The sequence below is a fragment of the Astyanax mexicanus genome, chromosome 1 (genome assembly GCF_023375975.1).
Source record: "Astyanax mexicanus isolate ESR-SI-001 chromosome 1, AstMex3_surface, whole genome shotgun sequence".
Taxonomy (NCBI): Eukaryota; Metazoa; Chordata; class Actinopteri; order Characiformes; family Acestrorhamphidae; genus Astyanax; species Astyanax mexicanus.
The window spans coordinates 53,297,225-53,322,481 of NC_064408.1; the positions used below are offsets into that span (position 1 = coordinate 53,297,225).

Consider the following 25,257-nt stretch of genomic DNA (forward strand, 5'->3'; position numbering starts at 1 on the left):
TAGCCATAACTCAAGCATACTGTTGGCAGCAGTAGTTAGAAAAAGAAATGTAGCAGCAAAAACATGGAGGACCTGCTATACAAACCATAGAGACCGAGCGCTAAAGGATTGCTAGACATGCATGGAGTGACCAAACAGCCACAATAACAGACATTCAGGGAGCATTGATGCGCATCGATACTGTACATAGAATTACATGCATGGTGACCATTATGAGGACTGTCTTTAACGCCACGTCAACGTTGTCAAAACCTGTAATGAGGTTGTGCCAGACTGCCTGGGAATGGCAGCAGTTCATCTTCAGTGATGAGTCCTGCTTAATCTTGTTGAAGACAAACCCAAACACATGTCCTTCTTATTCTTCACATGCCAAGGTGGTCAGCACTTCACATATACCACAAAAACTGTGTAGAAACTGTATGAGAACATTCAATCTGCTTAAAAAGGATTATCATAGGTCACCATTATAAACGTAAAACTGTGCAGTGAAGTATCTGACATGTCGCGTTATCACAGACGGTAGCGAGCCCCAATACTGAGACAGACTAATTTTGTATTTGTAGCTCAAAAAATATTGTCCATATCAGTCTAATTTCTAATCATTTATTGTTTTTAGTACCTTTATCTTTTGTCTGAAAAGCACTGTAAAACATAACTTATTTTATAATGATGAGTGTTCACAAGGGAGACCTTCAGTATATAAAGTACCAGTCAAGTGTGGAAACACCTTCGCATTTGTTTTCCTTTCTTTAATCTTTAATATTTTATACAATTATGTAGTAAACGAAAAAATGTTTGGCATCCACAATCCTCTGATCAAAACCCAACTGAAATGGGTGATTTAGGATGATCTGGAGCTTTACATTGTGAAGGAAAAGCAGCAACTATTGTTCAGCACCTCCAGGAACTCCTTTAAGATGCTGAGAAAACTATTCCAGGTGACTTTACATCATGGAGACACTGAGATTTAAATACAAGAGTGTGCAGATCTGTCCTCTAAGCTAAACCTGGTACTAAGAAGATTCTAAAGCATAAAACATATTTTGGATTGTGCTTTTTGTGTTTACAAAATAACTCCATGTGATCCTGTATAGCTTTAATGTCTTAAATATTACATTTAAGGTAAAATCAATACAAAAAGAAAGCAGGGTGTCTTAACTTTTGACAAGTACTGTATTTGTAGCTGATTTTGAATGGATGTTACCCCACACTCACTCACACACAGAGAGGCAGGTGTGTTTCTGAGTGTAATGAGCTTAGAGTGGAACAGATTGCCTGTCTAAGGTTGCAGATCCAGCCAATTCCTAGACCAGGTCAGCTCTTGTCAGTATGACTTCACACTCATGGAAGATGACAGACTGAAGTTACGCTGCTGCCACCTTCACTGTTGCTATAATATCTGCGGATGTACACACGCGCATGTGTGTGTGTGTGTGTGTGCACCTGCCCATGGGGCTTGTCTCACTTGCTTGTTCTGTAAGGGTACAAGCATTTGGGCTGAGGGCACTAACAGCCCTTGTAGGCCACAGGATCAAGTCCCAGATGGCCAATACAAAGTGATGATCTTTTGTCTGAACTCAGGTTATAGTGTGAACACTGAGCATGTGTGAATCTGGCCACTTACATGACCTACAGCATCAACACCACTAAACCTCAGGGAGCAGGCTGTTAATGCAGCAGCACTGCTCTTTCGTTGACTAACCCTTTCTCTTTCCCTCAGGTATGACATTATGAATCTGCAGTATGTGGAGGAGCTGGGTCGCTATGACTACATCAATGTGGGCTCATGGCATGAGGGTCTCCTGATGATCGAGGATTACAAGCTCATGACCAACCGCAGTGAGATGGTGCGCTCTGTCTGCAGCGATCCCTGCTCCAAGGGCCAGATCAAGGTATTGTGTGTGTGTGTGTGTGTGTGAGTGTGCTTTGTTTTGATCTTTTTGTTGAGATATTTTCCCTCCAGTGTGTAATAAAGGCATGAAAACTGCAGTGCTGTTGGAACAGTTTGTATGTTTCAGTATCAGTTTATTGCAACTGTAGGCAGTGCAGTAATTAAAACAATAGTTTGGCGAAAGGTAAAATTGCCAGATAACTCCACCAGTTTAGAGATGTTTCGTGCCTCTAAATGTTTTATATTCTGTATCAGTGGAAGGGAAAATCAATATGAACCAGTGATATTAAAGCATCTTTTTCCTTTCCCCTTTCACCACCCCACATATCACTGTGCACCAGTCATCACCTCCATTCACAGCCTCACATACACATTCACAATGAAAATATAGCCAATTCCTTTTACAAAATCCTCCCTTTTCCCCTATTGTCCTTCTTTCACTCATCCAGTATGGGTGCTGATGTGGTGTAGCAAAAGGAAAGGGATCTTTGCACAAATGACTGATGTTAGACTTTCTTTGATTCAATGTTTGTTTTTTACCCTGGAATTATGTCAAGAAGACTCATGTTAACCTTTATTTGAGTAAACAAACTTACCAAATCACATATACAGTGAGTCCAAGAAGTATTTGATCCCTTGCTGGTTTTCTTTGTTTGCCCACTAATAAAGACACTATCCTTCTGCACTTTTAATGGTAGATATATTCTAACATGGAGAGACAGAATATCAAGACAAAAATCCAGAATATAATTTTAAAGAATACATTTTAATTAATTTGTATTTCAATGAGGAAAATAAGTATTTGATCCCTCTTGCCAAATACACTCAATACTTAGTGGCAAAGCCTTTGTTTGCAAGCACAGCGGTGAGACGTTTGTTGTAGTTAACCACAAGTTTAGCACACACACCAGGGGGAATTTTGGCCCACTCTTCTTTGCAGATCCTCTCTAAATCATGAAGGTTGGTGGGCTGTCGCTTGGCAACTCTGACCTTCAGCTCCCTCCATAGATTTTCGATCGGATTGAGGTCTGGCGACTGGCTGGGCCACTCCATGACCTTAATGTGATTTTTCTTGAGCCAATCCTTTGTTGCCTTTGCTGTATGTTTAGGGTCGTTATCATGTTGGAAGACCCAACCACGGCCCATTTTCAGATCCCTGGCAGAGGGGAGGAGGTTGTCCCTCAGGATTGTGCGGTACATGGCTCCATCCATCTTCCCAGTGATGCGGTGAAGTAGCCCTGTACCCTTGGCAGAGAAACACCCCCAAAACATTATGCTTCCACCTCCATGCTTGACGGTGGGCACAGTGTTCTTGGGGTCATAGGCAGCATTTTTCTTCCTCCACACATGGCGGGTGGAGTTCAATTTTGGTCTCGTCTGACCACAAAACCTTCTCCCAATAACTTGGTTCATCTTTCAAATGATCATTGGCATACTTGAGGCGCGCCTCCACATGTGCTCTCTTCAGCAGGGGTACCTTTCGGGCACTGCAGGATGTGAATCCATTGTTGCGCAAAGTGTTGCCAATTGTTTCCTTGCAAACTGTGGTCCCAGCTGCCTTCAGGTCATTTGCTAACTCCTGCCGAGTGGTTGCAGGACGATTTCTGACCGTTCTCAGCATCATTGCCACCCCACGAGGCGAAATCTTCTTTGGACCACCGGGCCGAGGTCTGTTGATTGTCATGTTATATTCTTTAAACTTTCTGATAATTGCACCAATAGTTGTTACTTTCACATCCAACACCTTACTTATCTTTTTGTAGCCCATTCCAGCTTTGTGAAGGTCAACAATTCTGACTCTGAGGTCCTGTGACAGCTCTTTGGTTTTACCCATGTTGGAGACTTGAAATCTGTGTGATCTGTCTGATTCTGTGGACAGGTGTTTTTCACACAAGTGATTAGTGAGAACAGGTGGCTTCAGGTCAGGTAACAAGTTGATTGGGAGTGTCTAACTGGTCTGTAAAAGCCAGAACTGCTAATGAATACTAAGGGATCAAATACTTATTTCACTCCATGAAATACAAATCAATTAATATATATTCCTTAGATTTATTTTCTGGATTTTCTTTTTAATATTCTGTCTCTCCATGTAAGAATACATCTACCATTAAAAGTATAGAATGATCATGTCTTTATTAGTGGGCCAACAAAGAAAATCAACAAGGGATCAAATACTTCTTGGACTCACTGTACTTATGTGTTTTGTAGAGCTAACAAGAATGTTTTCTATAAACCTGGCTACCAAACTACAATTTTCTGAATTGACACAAAACTATCTCTCTAATACTTACTGCATTAAAAACAGTAATAGAGTTTTATTGAATGTTTAGGCACCTCTGGCCAGATTGCAAACTAATATATTTGCGTAATTGTTAAACTGAAAGGCATAAACACTAAATGTACAGCAAACAATTAATATACTATAATATTTTTGCATATATATATATATATATTTTTTTTTTTTTTTTTCCTCGAAATGTTACTGCACAGGTAGTAAAAAATGGCAATTGTCTGGAAAGTCTTCAAGTTTTAGAACCTAATTAATTCATTAGGCCTAATTTGACATGAACCACAATGAATTACTGCAAGAAACAATAAACAAGAAAGATCATTCAAAAATGTTGGGTAAACTTAAGCATAATATGCACATGCAAGGCAGAGCAATAATATAAAAACAAAAATATTACTTTAAAACTGTAAAAAAAAAAGGTTTTGTATGTTTTTACTTATTTTCACTTATCTGTAAAATGTGACTAGAGCTGCACAATGTCAAAAAATTGACATTGCAATAGTTTTATATTCTGAGAGATATATTGCAATATTACAAAATACAAGAATATTCAACAAAATTACCAGATTGGAATAACATAAATGTTATTGATATAACAGATATTATCTTTTCTGTCACAGAAATAAGAAGAAAATATGATTTTCTCTTTTGCAACAAACAACATTTTAAAAAATATTTAATATGCATATATTTAACTTTAAAAGAGAAACACACAAATAAACATATATATTAAAAAATCCATATAATAAAATGCATGTTCTCACAGTAATAATACTGCTGAAATTAAATACTGTGCAGCCCTGTGACAGGAGTACTCAAACATGTGCATGCAGCATCATATATCAGAAAACCTTCTTAAAAGTAGCAGTACTTGTGTAGTGTATGTGGTGGGTGGTGAGGGAGAGAGAGATTATACTGCTGAATAATTAATTAATCCATTACATTTCTGTAGGAGCAACCTGTTTTGTATCATGTTAGATTTTCACTGTTGTTTGTTTTCTGAGTGTCTCTATGATCTTTGATCCCCTGACTGTAGGTAATTCGGAAAGGGGAGGTGAGCTGCTGCTGGATCTGCACTACCTGCAAGGATAACGAGTATGTGCAGGATGAGTTCACCTGCAAGGCTTGTGATCTTGGCTGGTGGCCTGATGATGAACTTGCAGGTAAGAGACCAGATCAGGCCTCCTGTCTGACTATTATTTCTATAGCTGATTAACTGACCACCTACTAGTGTGGCATAATTGGTTGGTTTATCTAGCAGAGGATGTTTACATTTTTCACACACTTTGAGTCTTCTCTCCTTGGCAACTGACCTCGATGTAAACTGAGGACACTGAGGACAGCAGAGATAATGTACCACCACCCCTGATGCCGTGCACAAGCCCACCTGTACATTAGCTCTTTATTTAACATATCAGTTTCCTACCCAAGGAATATTGATTGAATCCATAATTGGATACAAAGTCTTGTTATCTACATACATACCTTCTTTTTCTCTATGGGTGCAGCTCTCTCTTTTTTACCTTCTTCCTCCCCTCCCTGACTCACTTTTTTCTCTCCCCCTCTCTGTCTCCCTCTCTGCTCTGAGCTGCGTGTTGTTTTGACAGCTCAGCGCAGTGGTGTGGAGAGAAGTGGGCAACTGTGAGTTTGGAATCCCATTAGTACCCAGCAGCCATGCGCCAGGCACAACAGTAACGGCGCACAAGCCGGGGAATTCTGATTACCTACGAGACCAAGCGATCTGAGATAGAGAGGCCTCTGTTACAGAGAGATAGGGGAAGGAAGAAAGGCAGGGGGGAAAAGGTCAGCACTGAGGTCTGCCAAATACAATAAGTACAATACAATACAAAAAGTGTGAAGGAGGTGAGAGAGATCAAGAACAGTGAGGAGGGTGCGCTGCTGGCAAATGAGCCGCTGTATGATATGACAGTATGGCTCTCCATAAAACTAAATTATGAATTGCTTATACTCATAAATCTTTATCATCTCAATAAGCTGTCTCATACACTGGGGTGCGCACACATGCATATTTGTCTGTCCCTGTTGCCCAGATATTACCTTACTCTGTTTCTACTCTATTCTTTCCTTTCTTTTCATTCATTTAATTTATGCAAATGTTATTTTTTGCTGTTGTAGTAGTTTTCCCTTTTTTGGATTATCCCAAAATTTCTTTCGAATTAAGTTGCCAATATCTACATCCTAGCTAAGACTCTTCCATGATGCCACCAGGTATGTGCTTTCTATGAGCTGTGTGTAAAATTAGTAGGTCGTAAACACTAGGTTGTAAATGCAGAGAAACTTTATTACAGGTGATTATTAGAATCAATCTAGAGATGGTCAGTGGTCAAACACAAGCTTGGGCTACAAGGAAAGAAAACACATAAAATACTAGATGAGACCATTCAATTAGGGAAAGTTTATGTTTTCCTAATTATGTTAACAGTGTAAATATAAAGGCTACATAAAACCAGGAAGAGACAAAAAAGGAAACAACATTAATTATTACTTTATACTAAGAGTGATTAAACTCTATCAAGCAGAAATTGAGTGGTCTGATCATTTGTCGTAACCAAGGGGGTGGAGACATGTGACAGACACAGTTCCAGGGGGCAAAGCCATGTGACCGAGTCCGTTCTAGGGGGCCAAAAGCATGTGACGGATGCAATTCCGGGGGGTGGAGCCATATGACAGAAGTAGTTCCAGGGGGCAGAAGCATGTGACGAATGCAGTCTAGGGGGCTGGACCATGTGACATAAACAGTTCTATGGGCAGAGCAAGCTACTTTTTTAATTGTAGCTAACTCAGCATCATTTTTCAGCTCATCATGATTGGAGGAGAACACTTAACTGCTGATTCTTTGACATCAGCAAACAGACATTTGGACTTAGAATTGCGCCAATTGATGGGACACTAGGAGGACCCACACATAGCAAATCTGTTGTTCTCATATAATAGTTTAAAAGCAGCCAAATATATTAGATATACTGTATATATTCAGGTGATCATAATGACTACAGTCATGTTGAAATGCTGTTGTTTTGTTGTTGTTTTTCTCCATCATATAACGTATGATTACAGTGTTGCCATCATGCCAGCATGGTGAAATATTTGTCAGTGTAATTTGTGAGTTGGAGAAAATGAGTTGATCTTTGTACTTATAAGTGACCCAGATTTGGAAGGACGGTCAAATCAAAGCGGCACATCTCTGCAATCAATTTTCTCTCTCTCGTATTCTCTCTCTCCCTCAGGGTGTCAGCCTCTACCTCTCAAATACCTGGAGTGGAGCAGTGTGGAGTCCATCGTTGCTGTTGTGTTCTCCTGCCTTGGAATCCTAGTGACGCTCTTCGTCACCTTTGTCTTCATCCAATACCGAGACACTCCAGTGGTCAAGTCGTCCAGCCGCGAGCTGTGCTACATCATCCTGGCGGGTATCTTCATGGGCTACATCTGTCCTTTCACTCTCATCGCCCGGCCCACTGTGATTTCCTGCTACCTGCAGCGCCTCCTGGTGGGTCTCTCATCAGCCATGTGCTACTCAGCCCTGGTGACCAAAACCAACCGCATAGCTCGCATCTTGGCTGGCAGCAAGAAGAAGATCTGTACACGCAAGCCACGCTTCATGAGTGCCTGGGCACAAGTGGTCATCGCCTTTATCCTCATCAGTATGCAGCTTACCCTGGAGGTCACTCTGATTGTCCTGGAGCCTCCAGAGCCCATCAAGAGTTACCCCAGCATACGTGAGGTCTACCTCATCTGCAACACTAGTAACGTGGGCATGATTGCACCACTGGGCTACAACGGCCTGCTCATCATGAGCTGCACCTACTATGCCTTTAAGACACGCAATGTGCCAGCCAACTTCAATGAAGCCAAGTACATCGCCTTCACCATGTACACCACTTGCATCATCTGGCTGGCCTTTGTACCCATCTACTTCGGCTCCAATTACAAGATCATCACCACCTCCTTCTCGGTCAGCCTGAGTGTTACCGTGGCCCTAGGCTGCATGTTCACACCCAAGATGTACATCATCATAGCCAAGCCAGAACGCAACGTGCGCAGCGCCTTCACTACATCGGACGTGGTGCGCATGCATGTCGGTGATGGCAAGGCAGCTGCAGCCGCCTGCCAGAGCAACAGCTTTCTCAACATGTTCCGGAGAAAGAAGACCAACAACAATGCCACCAGCAGCACCAAGTGAGTGACATGTCATGCAACCTATGACAACACACTGAGTATTGTGTTTTAGGATTCAGTCAGTAAGATAATGATACATATGATACATGAATTATTTACACATTTATATGAACAAACTGCTGTGGCACATAATAGTGAAGTGTTCTGATCAGCCTAGTCCTTTACAGTGGTCTCCAGTCCTACTCCTGAAGATCTGCTAAGCAAAATTTAGCTTCACCTCCAGCACACACAATCCTGACTGCTGCCTTTTAGCACGCAAAACAGGATGCAATATTTTGTTTAAAAAAGATGGCCTACCTAAAAGAACATAGATCTGTAGGAGAAGGGCTGGAGGCGACTTTCTAAATAGTTTTTGTATGGAGATTCCACTAAACCAAAGCTACGCTAAGCTAGACCAAGCTTATTGTTTGAAACTGCCCTAATGTAAATAACAAAGATTTTCTTTCTAAGTAGCATATCAACACGTTGGATCATGTAGGGAGCACTGATAGTGTTCTCTCTAGCTCATGTGTGTATTTCAGTCTTCTCTCTTATGTTAGCTCTGCCATGTTTCTCTCCCTGCTGCAAACTGGAGAATGTATGTAGCGCTTTGTTAGCGCCAGGCACCGCATAGCCATCCTCTGTCTGTCCCGAGCTCTCCTCTGAAACCTAATTTTCATCAAACCACCCGCCCGCACAGTTCCCCCCTCCCTGATATTAACCCACTTCTCAAATCAACCCCCCTCCCCACCTCGTCTTCCCTCTTCTTCACTGAAAAAAAATTTAACCCAGTTATTAAGAACGCTACTCCCTCAGTCTGTGCCCTGCTTACTCTAACAGAAGTACAGCTTTCAGCTCTGAGGCCTCTCTGTCCCTTGCCTATTCTGCCTAACTCTATAACACTGCTGACTGCCACTTGTTGTGGGCACAGCACTAAAACCTGGACAGGGAGCACCACAGGGATCTGAAACTGAGGGGAATTCCATGAAGGCCTGTGTTCATTTCTGCATGATGTACAGTGCAAACAAAGCGGTGCAGGGAGGAGATGGCAGACAATCAGCCATCTCACATTCATAATGCAATCTGAACCAGTCATTATGAAGCTAGTGACAAGCATGTTGTAACTCAGTTCTTTTGAATGTGGTGTTTAAATAATAAGGATATTCAGCTAGGATGACTAACCCTTAGAGACAATGTTTTAGAGCCAATTTTAGCAATGATGCTGTGTTGAGATGTCATGACGATGTACTGATGATGTTATTGTGATGTTGTTCTGTGTGTCTGTGTTGCTCTTTGGCCGCACCCCCACGGGAATAACGTTGGGTCTCTGTCTCGTTCATAGTCCTAATGGAAAGTCTGTGTCATGGTCTGAATCAGGTGCCCGGCCCCAGGGGAGGGGGTCGAGTGTGTTCCACAGACTGTCTGTGCATGTGAGGAGGCAAGCGGTCGGTCAGAGTCAGACGGCGGTCATACGACCCCTAACTAATGCCTCGCAAGCCCCCAACCCCGAGTACCAACCAGGCCTCGACACAGACCGCAACGGCTCGCAATCCGAAGACAAGTCTCTCTACAACCTCAGTGAGGAGGACGACGAAGGGGGACGGCGCCCAAGGAACCTAAACGGAACGGCTCAGGATGGAATGGAGCCAGCCCTGTATTCGCCCGCTCGCCTGATGGACCGTGCTGCTGACCATCTGGAGGGGGGGCGGGTGGACACGCTGAGCTCTAATGTCACTGCTTTCGATGAATCAATAACTGCTACAGGCAACAGAGTGAGCCCTGCCTACAACCCGTTAGCCAGTCAGCTACCTCTGCCCCTACATGGCGAGATGTTGTCTGAGGAGGGATCCGACGTGGAGGCACTCGACCTCATTCATGGCTTCCTCTACGATAGCACTGTACAAGAGGAGGAGGAGGAGGAAGAGGAAGGTGGAGAGGGGGAGTTAGCCCAGAGCAAGCTTACTCTCCTCACTCCTCCCTCACCTTTCAGGGACTCGCTACGATCAGGTGGTTCCACACCGGGATCCCCTGCCTCCGACAATGACCCAAATGCCCCCAAGGAAGTGACCTATGCTCTCAAACAGAGCTCTTTTACACTGTGAGGGCAGTTGCTCAGGACACAGGAAACAGCTGGCTCCCACTTTTATTCATTTGTCTCTTTTCTTCTCAATCAATCTGCTAATCGTTTACCTGGGTTTCTCTACAACTCTATACTTTTGTCAAGAATATAACATTTCAGAAAGACAAAAAAAAACTATGAAGGCATACAAACGGAATGTCCGGTTGGGATTATTTTTCTCAAAGGTGGTTCCAGCTGCCTCTGTTTTTCATTATATGTGGGAAACTTGGAGCGCCAAAACACAAAGCTGTTGCTGTGCCAAAACCCCACTGGCTAACGTTGTATAATCTAAAGATTACAGACTAAGAGTCTAAATACCTGTTTGCTGCTTCGGTATGTCAATGTCTGTATGAACACGGACAAAAGGAGACAATTGGGACCTTGGGACTATGCCATGTGTGTATGACAATGTAGCTTCACGTCATTGATGATTTGCTGAAAAATAATGATGGAGCTAAAGGATTTTTCAGTATTCAGTGCAAATATGGACATTCAAAACACGTAGAGCATACAGACTAATGTAGACAGGTGTTTCAGATAGAAGTTCACCCTTGCACATCAGAGCTGCAGTCATGATCTGTAAGATTAAGGCTGTTAAGATATGACAAATCTCAGTGTCTGGCAGAATCAACAGTAACTACTTTTATAAATCATTGGAGGAAAAAATTTAGTTGTCCACAACAATGGGTTAGGAAAGGGACCATCTTATGTTCTTGGCTGATCTCAAGAGAACAAGTACTAGACTCCCGCTCTGATGCAGCCAGCTCCATGCACACACGAGGCATGCATAAAGAACATTGTGCATCCAGTTATTTCTGGCTATAAATGAGAAATATGCTGTGGAACGTGCCAACTGTGAACACTTCCTTCCCTGACCCAGGACAACCTGTAAACCTGGATTTCCAAACAGTGATTGGAGTCAAATAGTAATGTTAGCACTTGCTTGGGGAGCTATGTAGATGAGAGAATTGATTGTATTGTTAAGCAAGTAGTTGAAATGCAATTTTAGACTAAACAAGGAGTTTTTTCTGTTGCCAAGGTCATTACAAAAAAATGGAACGCTGTTTTGCTGTTCTTGACAAGTCTATTTTTTTGTCTCATGAGAAAGTTCATCCTTGAACATGATGAAACAATTTGTTTTTCAAATGTTTGTATACTGTTCAGCCATCAGTTGTTTTTTTCCACACAGATGGTGTCTTTGTATTACTGCTAAATGTTTCTATGACTAGAATGTTGAGGAGATTTCTAAGGTTTAAAAGCGTCTTATTAACTCCCTCTTTGTGTAAAGGGGATGTATATTATATGGAACCTGGGATACCTTCAGATACTTTTACAAACCATCAGTATTCTCTTTGAAATTCAAACTTTTTAAGCTTTATTTATGGGTAGTTGCTTCTAGTGGTAACTCGTAGCATTTACCAGTAAATCTTGTGTAGGATTATGAATTTGCAACTGTAACTGCTTAATTTACTTCGTAAATTTCAAATAGTACTATTAGACTGCAACTCTCTCAAAATAAACTTTAAACAGCCAATATTAAGTATTGTATTAAGTACTGTAAATTGTAATATTAAGTCTTTTTGTGCAAGGTGTTTGGAGTTGAATCATTTGTTAAATGTAAAATGTAACTGACATAGCGACTACCTGTTTACATGGTCAAACTTATAAAGTTTCTTTCTACTCTCTGTTTCTTTTTTTGCGAGGAAAAACCATGCTTTAAAATAAATATTTTGTAACGAGTTGTGTCTTAGCTGTCTTAGCTTTCTGACTGAACTAGATCACTCTCACACCATTATTTTTTTAGTGCTAACATAGAAAGAAAAAGACAAACTGGCATTTTAGAAAATCGTTATTTCCCCCCTGTAGTATAGAAACAAAGATACACCCCGATACATTTTGTCACAAACCGTTTTTCCTCTGTATCCTCTAAATTACGTTACTTAAAAGCTAAGTTATTTAGCCTTTAATATATGGCATTGCTACATATTGATAATATTAGTATTATGAACTGAATTGACACCCTAAGACCAGTGACCTAATCCATGCTATGTGAATGTGTTGTAGTTAAATATAGCAGGAGTTGTTACACAATACTGTTAAGGATTATAGTGTAAAGTATATGCACTGGTAATTCCATACTTTGGATGTAATGTTATTTGTGTCTCAACTACTAAACAACCTTGTAATTTCTTTATCAGGACACATTGGGCTTTGTTTTGTGACAAGCTACAATACCAGACATTTTCTTTAAAAGTGATGGTCTGGATAAATAACACTGTTATCCCAACCATGTCTAGTGCCTCCCTATAAAGGCTGAACTGTCTCTAACTCCACCCTAGTTACTGATGAAATAGAAAGGAAAACTGTCAAAGTTGAGCTGTTTCTTAATCTGGGTTCTATTCTATTTTTATGCCCTTTTGAAATGTCATTGGTTGTGGCTCAAGTGCTTTTCCATTCAAAAGTTTGCACCTAGCCAAGTATAGTGCGTGCTATACTTGTATCTGGAGGTAACTTGTATGGACTTGGGACAGCCAAGTATCCCAGAATGCACTGTGCATCACACTGCTGTACCAGTAGCAGAATGACTACAGCAGCATATCTTGCTGAACTTGCTGTCGAGTACGCTAGAACAACAATGTATTTTGGCATAACAAGACTATGACTTACTGTTAGTATGACATAGATTAAATTAGTACACATTGTGGGTACTATCCAGCCTAACCTGCACTATTAAGATTAGTATACAGCATGTATTTTATGTATTGCCTCTATACACTTTTTATCAAACTGCAATAATGTGCACACAAGTAAATAAAGTAAAGGGATTGTGTTGTTCTCAGTTATACATGTGCTCCACCTTTTTAAATGAAAAACTGCACCCATGTCAGCCCTGTACAGAAAGGATTGGTGAGCCCTTTTAATTTTTTCTTAGACCTGGAGTTTCTCATATTGTGTTCCATTTACTTCTTAAATCGGATGTCTGAGCTGGGAATGGCCTCACACTTGAGCTGATAGAGGTTAGGTTAAACATTGATGAATTGTATACTTTCAATGTTTCAAAACATTTATAAAATAAAAAAAACAGTTAGCTAAAGGTTTTGGAGTTTTTCACAACTAGTTAGTATGTACACTGCCTGGCCAAAAAAAATGATCACAGACAAATATTCAGTTGGACCGCCTTTAGCTTTGAGTGCAGAACACATTCGCTGTGGCATTGTTTCAATAAGCTTCTGCAATGTCACAAGATTTATTTCAACCCAATGTTGCATTATTTTTCACCAAGATCTTGTATTGATGATGGCAGAGTCTGACTGCTGCACAAAGTCTTCTCCAGCACATCCCAAAGATTCTCAATGAGGTTAAGGTGAACAATCCATGTGTGAAAATGATCTTTCACATATCCAGCCAGATGAATCCTGGCATTGTCATCTTGGAATACACCCATGTCATCAGGGAAGAAAAGAATCCATTAATGGCAGTTTAATACCGATAGATAACTTTGACAATACCTTTTCTTCGACTGATTTTATGAGACACAAATAGATAGAAGTGATAATAAACCATACACTGCTTTTACTACTACTGATGTACAATGCAGCCATCTTGGATTCTGAACTAAGGGTGAGGGCTGGTGATGCTGCATTCCATTTGAACAGAAATGTTGGAATTTCCAAGTTTCAAGTGTGACATTTTAACTGGAACACCACACACATTGGGGTTTTCTCATTTTCTGAGAATAAAATATCCAACTTGTGGAGTACTGTAGTTGAAAGTGCCGACATGGAACTTGGATCTTCCACATTTGAGTGTAAATGGAATCACCAATATTTGTGCAGTAGGCAGACTATGAAATTACACCACAAATCAGCTCAGATCAGTTATACGTAGCTCTCTGCGTTTTTGCTTTGAATGTTTTTCCTTCATAATTATTTTACGATTCGTTTTTTTTGTTTATGTCAAAACTGAATGAAGAGGCAGAGATGACAGTATAACTACAAACAGCTGACTTCAGCCAAGCTAAACATTGTGTTTTTTTAGCTAGCTACTATTAATCACCTCACTCACTCACTCACTCACTCTCTTTTACTCTCACACTCACTCTCTCACTCACTCACTCTCTCTCTCATTCACTCTTTCACTCACTCACACACACACACACACACACACACACACACACACACACACACACACACACACACACACACACACACACTCACTCTCTCTCTCTCTCTCTCTCTCTCTCTCTCTCTCACTCACATTCACATTCACTCACGCGCACAGGGGAGCTGAGGGGAGAGTTTAGCCTCGCCCGTGTGAGAGATTTGGAGATTTCCGGGTCCTGTGACTTATCAGGTGGTTGTCCGTCAGGAGGAGAGGGGCAGACTCTTACTGCGCTTTCTCTTTTATATCACCTCTCTCTCTCTCTCTCTCTCTCTCTTTCCTTCTCCCCTCTCTCTCTCTCACTCTCACCCAGACACACACTGAACTCCTCTCCCGGCCTGACTGCAGGACAGAGAGACAGAGACAGATTTAGAGAAAAAGTGGAAGTGTTGGTGGGAAGTTGTGGGAAGTTGTCGGGTCTCTCGGTAACTGTCACTCACTGGCTGTAGCAGCGGCAGTAGCAGCAGCAGCATGGCCGGCGGCTCGGTGTCCGAGTGTAAGGAGTACCTGTTCAAAGTTCTGGTGATCGGTGAACTGGGAGTGGGAAAGACCAGCATCATCAAACGATACGTACACCAGCTCTTCTCCCAGCACTACAGAGCCACCATCGGCGTGGACTTCGCTCTCAAAGTCATCAACTGGGACAGCAAAACACTAGTCCGGCTGCAGCTGTGGGACATCGCAGGTAAGACCGGGCTACAGAGCTGGGCACGCGGGCACAGTCCGCGCACTGCAGCGGGTCAGCGGGGGCTGATCTCCGGGCAGCGGGGACTGGGAGCGCTGTTTACCGGATCACTGCCGTGTTGTGTTGTGAGTTCAGTGAGACCGAGCAGGGGTTTCTGATCAGAGCCCGTGAACAGCAGCAGCAGCAGCTCCCGGTGAGAAGCACATGACTCACTCACCGCGTTCCTGAAGTTTTACTGCTCGGTCTTCACACAAATCACCAATATATAACTTTACTGTCCTTTTTAAACACACACACACAAACACGTTCACTAACCCAGCTAGCGCTAACTAACATCTTTACACATCTTGTCGCCCGGAAAATACTTTTAAAACTCTTCTGACAGAAGAAGTTTGAAAATGAGAACTAAAACAAACCAGGTGTTTTGTCAGTTTTTGCTTCATATCGCTATGTGCGACTCAGCACCTCTGCGCATGCGCAGAACCACAATCTTTTATGTTTACATGCAAAATCCGTGTTGTCCTTGGTAATTCTGTTTTTCTGTTGTGGATTATACACTTTGAACTTTATACACATTGTTAGTATTTGTTTGAAATGAGCAAAAGTGTAAATGGCGATGCCAATAACAATTAAAAACAAACAAAAACGTCAATTTCCTTAGATTTAACATGATAAAGTGGTTTAGGCCATCTAAACATCCCAGCTATAGCTAATTTTTAGTGCTGAGAGCATTTTCTCATGTAAGAAAACTAAAATCTCATGTAACTAAAACTTTGGTTTAGTTAGGCAGCTTTACCTACAAATGTAAGCACCATGGTAGCACGTTTTAACAAGAAGCACAAATCGACAGAACACCGGGTCACAGCTCTGTGCTGTGGTCATGATGGCGAACATAATTGGAAGCACAATGTAGGTCATTGGGACCCTTCGCCCAGAGAGAAAGAATGAGTGAAATAATGGCACACTGCCACATTACAGCAGAACTGCTGCTTTTAATTTGGGCTGGTTTTAATCAGTCAGTCAAGACTAAACCTCACTGAAAGCGAGGAAAAACACATAAGGGGAAGTGAAAGCATTCACACCGAAACTCTGACTGAACTGTGGAGCAATGTCTCTGATTCTAGTGCTGGAGCTACTTTTTAGTCATGAGTGAAAGAGAGAGAGAGAGCGAGGAAGGAAGTTTCATAACTGCTCTATCTACCTAACTATGCTTATGAAACAGTGTTATAAGGCCTGTTTGCTGTAAGTGGTAAATACACATAATTGCACATAATATTAAAAAATAAGCTGTAGACCTACTGTATATACAAACTACTATCTGTTATCACACTAATGCGCTGACATTTTTCAAATTAACTTGAGTCACAAGATATGACTCAGCATTTTTTCCTGAGTTGATTTGAGACATTCATTGGTATGTGGATCAGATGTGAACATGAACACTATCAGGCCCTTTATTTATGCCTGTATGCTGTCCATTCTAAATTCAGAGTTTTTATTTGTGTCTAGAGGATCTAACAGAATAGTTTACAGTCGTTGTGAACAGAACTGTTTTCTGAGGAGTTTATTGGTTCAAAAAGCTGCTTCACAGAAAATTATGCACAAAACAGTTACACAATTACATTGTCTCACATCTAAGACATTGGTTTTTAGTTGTTCTAAAATTAGTTTTTGGCTTAAGATTTATTTCACAAAGACACACATGGCAAAAAGCAGATCATACCCAGCTGGCACACAACCGACCTTCAAGATTCAAATGTGGTTGAAATATGACTAAATATATATGTTGTTGTTTCAATGTTGAAACAACGTTAAATCAACATTTGATGTGCAATGGTTTTGCTAACGGTGAAATTTTAACGTTGAATCAACATTTAATGTTCAATGGTTGTGCTAATGTTGAAATCAACATAATGTCCTCAACCTTCTGCCTTTTGAATCAGCATTTTACATTTCATCACCATGTTATTTCTGAAAACGGTTGTATGGAGGAATGAAACAGTGTTTTACTTCTATTTGCAGTAACTGCTTTTTAATTTAACATTTTTAACAATTTAGTTTAACATGTTCATGTTCTAATAGTTTTACGGTTTTAGTGTTTTTAAGATCAGATGTTGAATCAGATTAATAGTGGTGGGTAACTTTCGTTATACTCAGCTTTACTGCAGTGATGTAAGTTTATTGTTAACACTTTGTTAACCATAGGATTTTCTAATTTAGTGAGCTATGGTTTGTTAAAGTTTGGACGTATGACGAAACAACGTTGCTGTATCGAAGTTGATTCACTTTTCAAAATCAATAGTTGATTCAACGTTGATTCAATCATAACATCTACGTTGAGCAACGTTGATTGAACTGTTATTCAACGTTAAAATACCAGCTGGATAGCTATTATTATTGTTAGCCACAAAACACTTAAAAAGACTTTCACTTTTTGGATAACTGTTAAATGACCACTTGCATTATAAATATTGCATGCATTGGTTTCTTTGGTCTTCACCACCTCTTCTACCATCTAAATCTCAGAAGTCTCACTCATTAAAGGTTGAATTATGTATTTGATCAACAAAGCTGTCATGTTTTCCCTTTTTTCAAAATAAATAATACCACAGTAAGTTCCGACCCTGCAATGTGATTGGCTGAGAGGCGTTCTACAAGTGCAGATCACATTTTCTCGTCCCCTTTACCTCAAAATATTTAAATAAACAGCGATAATGGAACTGTGGTATGATCCCAATAATACACTCAAAGTTGGTGCTATACCATTTAATATTGGCACTGCTGTGCTGCAGTCATAGGCACGAGGCCGCTCTTATGTATTGTGTATGTTTGGTATATAATATGTATGTCAGCAGTCAGAGTTCCCTTTACACAGGCAATTTGGGATAAAGCAATATATATATATATATATATATATATATATATATATATATATATATATATATATATATATATATATATATATCATTCTTCTTTACATTCTTCATGTGCAAATTTCTTAACAGAAGAGAACACATTACATATACAGATGGTTGCATTTATATGAGGACAGTGAAGGTTTAATTTGGAAGTTATCTCTCAGTCTGGTGGTGCTTCACAGTGCCCCCTAAAAATGCAGCTTGGCATATGCTGTAACCGGTTTACTCCTGACAGTTGCAGCATATGATTTTTCATGCCCCATGTAATTAGGGTCAGCACCTGAATCTGAAAAAGTCACCCAGCTGCTTTTTGCTTGAGGCACAATAGCACTGTGGAGGCACGTGTAAAGCAATCTGCCAACAGGAGACTGTGGAAGAATGGCTGCATTTACTATTCAGTTTAATTTCAGTGTCACATGTGTGCCAATATCCTCTGAAACTGCTTTATGTTGGTGAGTAACTGCGGCACATTATGGGTCTCTGTGCTATTCCACTTAGGATAATACACATCATGAGCTCATCATAAATCACCAGACTTACGAAGGGAAATTGAAGTTTAACCTCTGAAGCTGACAGACTGGCCTGCAAATACTGTACCTGGATGTGTGGCACAAGCATTTGTGATTTAATACTGGGAGATGATAAAATACCTCATTACTGTACAGGGCTGGAAAGGCTCCATATTTTTGTTTTAAGGAAACTGTGTTTCATTTTCATTGACTTTCATGGTATAGCCTTAGGGGGTATCACACTCACAGCTACTCTTTTTAAAAAATCAGTGTTATTAAAAATGCAGTTTGGAAACAGATAAGCGACAATGGAGCGTTTGGTTTGATAACAGATTTGTTAGACTGTAAAAAAGACTGTGTTAGACAGTGAGTCAGTTGCAGTTAGACCATTCCAACATAATAATAAATTTTTAAATTGTGATATGTTTGTTATAAATTCTACAGATCTCTGAATATATGTTTTGTTAACATCTTTTTTTTATAGACTATTACAATTAGAAATCTCTGCATAGTAATGGAACATTGTAACTGGAACAAAATACATGGGTTGGGCAAATTACATAAAGGTATGTAAATACTTTAAAGAAAAAAAGAAAGTATGTAAAATATAAACAAAACACCTACATTGACATTTATAAAGTTTTGACATAATTTATGACATCAGTCCAAAAAATTAATTGTTGCCTTAGAATTGCCTTATGATGTTGCCCGCTCCAAAATAAGAATGTCATAAAATATCCACACCACAGGTGGAATTTAGATTCAAATGGGTTCAAACCATCCTTTTAAGATTGATTTCTTGGCTGCTGTTGTTGCTGCCATCATAACTTTCCTTTGTTTCACAGTCAGCATTACATTAGAATCATCGAGTAACATAAGCAAAGCTGGGCACAGAGAAATATTAACACATAAATTGCCAGATAGGACTCATGTGACATATAACTATAAAGTCTTTACAACTGAACATGATTAGAACATGTGCATATAATCTCTAGATAGGCACCAACTGACATCTTTTGCAGTTTTTGTCATTGGAAAGTTTAATCAAGATGGCTCGACAGAGGGTAATGTATATTCAGTGAGCTAGTTTAAAGTGAAAGATCTCTGAATATATTGTGGAAAAAAAAGACATCGAACAACTACATTTTTCACTACAGACACTAAAATTAGTCGTTTAATTAGATAAGATGTGAGGCAGAGTTTTAAAAGAAAATCACACACGGATGAACAGATGAACCCAATAAACTGACAGACCTTTTTACATATTCTCTAATAGATTGACTTGCATTGCCTTACATGTGTTTAATAATTCAGAAACTATTCCACCTTTAATCAGAAATGTCCACAATTCTGAAAGTGAAACTAGCCTTTGGAGGGCAATTCCTTATCTCTCTTTCTGTTGTGTCTAGATCTCTGACGTGCAGGCAGGGTAGTGATTTTAAAAGATTCAGTAACACAGAATGGGGATTCTCCAATAGTGTTTAATCTCATGCTGTTTATTTTTAATGTAATCTAATTATTTAATCTCATGCTGTTTATTAAAAAATGTAACAAATGTAACTATTCAAAACCAAGCAAACGGATGGACTTTTGCCTTATAGCTACAGTGTGGAACACTAGCTCCTTTGGCAGCAAGTAAACCTTAGAAGACTAGCAGATATATAAATGGGTTTAATTTGTTCCAGATGCTTATAGGTCAGAGCTTGTTTTTGTTTACTTTTTAAAGGAAGTTTTACCGGACACACATGCTTTAGAAACTATTCTTGTGTCCTGACCTGCAGCCATTCTCCTTCTCAGTCAAAAATACTTTAATCTAAAGAGACTGGTAGAGAAGCAGAGGTTTTCAGAAACTGATAGAGAACTCTTTGGCTTAGGAAACTTGAATATTATTACATGTTTCTACAGCACACTGGACCTCAATCCTGATGGAATCCAGTGCTCAAACTACCTGTGTGTTTGAAGTGTATGTAAAAAAAATACTTTTCAGGAAACTATTGACCTAAATTCTCGTTATTCGCAGTGATGCCATTTTTGGTTTTCCATAATTCCAGTCCCTTGATCCCAGTCCAGGCTAGCATTAACTTAAACAGATCAGATCACTTTTCTTCATTCAGTCCTCTGGCTTCATGCCCTCCATTAACCCTGTTAATCAAGCACATAATTGGCAGTTTGGTGGAAGGACTTGAACGTGAGTGACTTTTTTTTGTTTTTAACTCCCTCTCGACCTAATGATTATGATAATGATCCTGAATGGGATGACTGTAATCGAGGCCTTCAGTGAAGATGTGCGAGCTGGAGCCTGAGTGAAGCCAGGGGCTCGTCCTCCCACTGCAGCCCAGAATAGCTGTACTGCTCTTGGGCTGCCTGGAAGAGATGAGCAGATTACAGCCCTGCAGCTTCAGAGAAAGCCAGACCGTCGTGTCAGTGATTTGGGCAATTCAAGATAATAGTGTTTCTCTCTGCGAGAGCAGTTGAGAAAACAGTGGAAAGGAGCGATCGGGTCAAGCTAAAGACGGGGTTTTAGTCTGAGAAAGAAGAGACTGTGTTTTATGGTGCTGATGAGTTGTTTTTGTGTGGCTTGAACATGGATCTCCTGAAATGCCTGGAATTTAATCATGATGTGTTTCTTGCAGTTGCGCTGGCTGTTTCTGCATGACCTTGCCCTTGTTGAATTTTAAATGACTGAAGATTGTGACTCATCATAAGTATAAATACTGGCATCCTAAAGAGGCTTTTGCTGTTTTTGCTAGGATTTTTTTTCTGTGAATCATTGTCACATGTCTTACTCTTTCTTTTTACATTTTTTTTTTTTTCAAAAGACGCAGTTTGGAAAGGCTACATGCCTAAAAGTCATAATTTTTTTTTAGGAAACTTTAAATGTGGTAGTAAAGTGCACCTATAAATTTGTATATGTTGTGTATGCTTCAAGATATTGAGTCACACAAAATTCTTCATGTTTCAGAACCCATCCATGACACTTGTTTTACCACAGATGCAGCTTGCATACATCAAAAGATGAAAGTCTTTTCTTGCACTGGAAAACAAGCTGCAAATGTTGTTTTTTGCCCTGTTCAAAACCATTTTATTAATGGTGTAATCAGGTGGGAACCATAGGTCTTTATGGCTCTTTGTAATTATATACAATTTAATAATAATACATAAATGTTACATCGCGGGACTGCCGAGTAGTCCAGCTGTCTAAAGTGCTGCCACTATGAGCGGAAGGTCGCAGGTTCGAACCCCGGCTCATGCAGCTTTACCATCAAGCTGCCGCCACTCAGAGGGAGCAAAATTGCCCCTGCTCTCCAGGTGGGTAGATGGCGCTCCCTCCCCACATCACTAAAGGGTGATGTCTGCAGCACAGGGCGTCTGTGAGCTGATGTACCGGAACTGAGTCGCTGCGCTTTCCTCCAAGTGCGCTGTGATGTTACTCGGCAATGCTGCATCATCAGCAGCAGCTCGAAAAGAAGCGGTGGTTGATTTCACATGTATTGGAGGAAGCATGTGTTAGTCTTCACCCTCCTGGTGTGTTGGGGCATCATTAGTGATATGGTGAGTCCTAATGTGTGGGTTGGGTAATTGGCTGAACAAAATTGGGGGAGAAAATGGGGAAAAATAAAATAAATAAATAAATAAAAATAAATCTTACATCTAGTGCTGGACGATATGGCCAAAATTCATATCACGATATATTCCTTAATTTCGGTCGATACGATATAATTCCGATACCGATATAAATACTTAGAAGGCCTCAGAAAACTGCTAAGAATCCCTGCAATGGAAATACGTACCTACTAGGGGTGGGCGATATGGCCCCAAAAATAATATCACAATATTTCATGGTATTATCGCGATAACGATACTCTTGGCGATATGACAAAAAAAAACAAAAAACTTTTTTATTATTGTATACGATATGATATTGCACACCTTTAAGATATTTTAAAAAAATAATAATTTTAGCAGATTTATAACAGAAGTCAATAATTGAGAATTACATGATACTAATAATAATAATGCACTCCAAATATCTCCATATATCCAGTATTAAAGTAAAATAAATGACACTTTACAGATATAATCTGTCTCTATTAGATATTTAATAGGAAATTAGAAATGTGTGAGTTTTTCTTTTGCTTAAAACAGCAAAAAAATTAGTACCCTGATGTGATTATTAGGGGTGAGTGATGTGGCACGATATTTCAGAGTATAATATCGTGATATATGATATGGCACACCCCTAGTACCTACTACTGTCTACTTAATTTAAGTCTTTGAAACCTCCTTTCACGAAAACATTATAATACTTAAGAAATAAACAATAGTCAAGATAAATCAATGCTCAATTTTATTTGCATATAGAAAAATAAAAACATGACATCCCTGTCAAACATAAGCCAATATAACTATTACCAATAAAAAATAACTTAAAATTAGGATAGAAGCAGAGCTTCTTAGTCTTTTGTAAACAAATTTAACAGATCAAAACAAAAGTGTTCCAACTAGGATATAGAATACAAGAAGCCTTTATACACATAAAAGCAACAAGATTTCCCCGTCAAATAAACAAACCTATAGGCTTTATCAACTATAAATAACTTAGTTACAATATAAGCTACAAAAGTGCTTCAGCCAAAATACAACTCTTTATGAACATGATATCCCCGTCAAATAAACAAACCTAAAGGATTCATAAACTTTAAATAACTTAAATAACTTACAACATACGCTATAAAAGTGCTTCAGCCAGTATAAGGACAATATTGTATGTAGTGGAACTGATTGAGGTGGTGGAACAGATTAGATGTTTTAACGTTACCGCTGCTGGTCGGCTCCACTCTCCGGCACAATTAGCAGCAAACTGAAGTTTAGCAGACCTTCGAGAGTCGAACCAAATCCTCACCACTGAATTAGACCTCCCTCCTTCAATTAATCACTTGTGGAAGCGGCAGGGGCATTCATTTTGCATCAAAAATGTCCCGCGCTGGGAGCCAAGAGGACCCGCGGCTGACAAAGAGGACCCGCAACTGACCGCTGACCGAGCGGACCCGTGGGCGGACCGAGCGAACCAGAGGCTGACCGAGCGGACCCGTAGGCGGACCGAGCGGACCCGTAGGCGGACCGAGCGGACCAGAGGCTGACCGAGCGGACCCGTAGGCGGACCGAGCGGACCCGTGGGCGGACCCGAGGCTAGGCTAGGCTCGGTTCCGTTCCGTTCCACTCCAGCGCGGAACATTTCAGATGCAAACCGAGCCTACCTTAACCTTGGATCCGCTCGTGCCGGCTCCGTTTGGCTCCAGCGCGAGGCATTTTAGATGCGTAGCGGACCCGAGCCTAGCCTAGCCTAGCCAAATCTAGCCTAGCCTAGCCTATCTGGCAACGTGCCTATGTGATTACGTCATCACGCACAGAGATAGTCCAGCTACGGAAGCTGATTGTGTTCAGCTGTGCGGCGAGCTGACGCCAGTAAAACGCATGTCCGTGACAGATTCTGTAAATAATACAAATCGATATACCACAAAAATGATATCACCGTTATTGAAACATTTCTTATCGCGATAAATACCGATATCGAATTATTGTCCAGGCCTACTTACATCGCTTACCTCCATTTTATAAGCTTTGACGTCAGTACATGTTGCAACTTTCTTGATAAAAAGAAATTTGCACTGTTCTTATTTTACATTGCAAATTTTCCAGATTCCAGAGAGATTTTCATGCTAGACTATGCTTAAGTCACATAACAATGTTAAAAGCGGAGCAATCTTCCAACAAGTCTGCAACTTTATTTTTTTATGCTGCTTCATGCTTTAGGTGTCAGAATCTTTATTGTCGACTTGAAAACACCACAAAATACACATATTCAGCTAACTATCTAGTTTGGCTTAATGATAAATTGTGTTTTTTATCAATATCGTGATATGTGTTTGCACAATAAACACATTAAAAGAGCATCGTCTGTCCTGCACGTATTAAGGTGCCATTTTTAATGTCACTGATTATTGTGCACAGATTCCTCCTTTCTTATAGGATAGTTGTCAACGTCTGCTTATAGACTTGCCCTTAATGCTGTACCAGAGATCAGAAGAGCAAAACTGGCTGAAATCAACTTCTCTCCTAAAATATACGCAAGTAGACATAATGCACAATATTATGATCCCCAAAAATGTCACAGCTATAGTAACAGTAATAATGTAATTATTGTGACTGGTACAGTGGACACAATCTAACATAGGTCTTAGATTTATATAGGGCTTATTTAATAAAACACAATAGATCAAACTGGATTTAAGCACCAGGAACATACAGTATTTCATGTTATAAAATTAGAGATTAGGAGGTGTGTTTTAAGCTTTTCCACTTGGGCTATTTATAAACTCTGAGAGCTTAAGCCCAACCCTCCCAAAAAAAGATGGAGGGAAAACACCCTCCCTGATGTGAAAGAAGCAGACGGGTCTGCTAGCTCCCGTGTCATTTGCACTCTCCCTAAGCCACACTGATTTGTTTG

General features: G+C 40.2%; 2 protein-coding genes across 5 annotated transcripts in view; both read left to right on the forward strand.

The window, feature by feature from the left end:
* The window catches only part of grm1a (glutamate receptor, metabotropic 1a), a 45,501-nt gene extending 32,831 nt beyond the window's left edge, over window positions 1-12,670 (forward strand). For 2 of the 4 annotated variants that reach the window (XM_049479902.1, XM_049479900.1), the window contains exons 6-9: window positions 1,721-1,892; window positions 5,218-5,344; window positions 7,430-8,378; window positions 9,700-12,670. In XM_049479902.1, the coding sequence (XP_049335859.1) occupies window positions 1,721-1,892; window positions 5,218-5,344; window positions 7,430-8,378; window positions 9,700-10,459 (2,008 nt within the window). In that variant the 3' untranslated portion in view covers window positions 10,460-12,670. Of the gene's footprint in view, window positions 1-1,720; window positions 1,893-5,217; window positions 5,345-7,429; window positions 8,379-8,952 lie in introns of all 4 variants that reach the window. The other 2 variants (XM_049479918.1, XM_049479908.1) reach the window with 2 other exon arrangements.
* Window positions 12,671-14,776: 2,106 nt separating this feature from the next.
* Window positions 14,777-25,257, forward strand: part of rab32a (RAB32a, member RAS oncogene family) — a 29,388-nt gene continuing 18,907 nt past the window's right edge. The window contains exon 1 of the mRNA XM_022665452.2: window positions 14,777-15,322. Within this exon, the coding sequence (XP_022521173.2) occupies window positions 15,109-15,322 (214 nt within the window). The 5' untranslated portion in view covers window positions 14,777-15,108. The remainder of the gene's footprint in view (window positions 15,323-25,257) is intronic.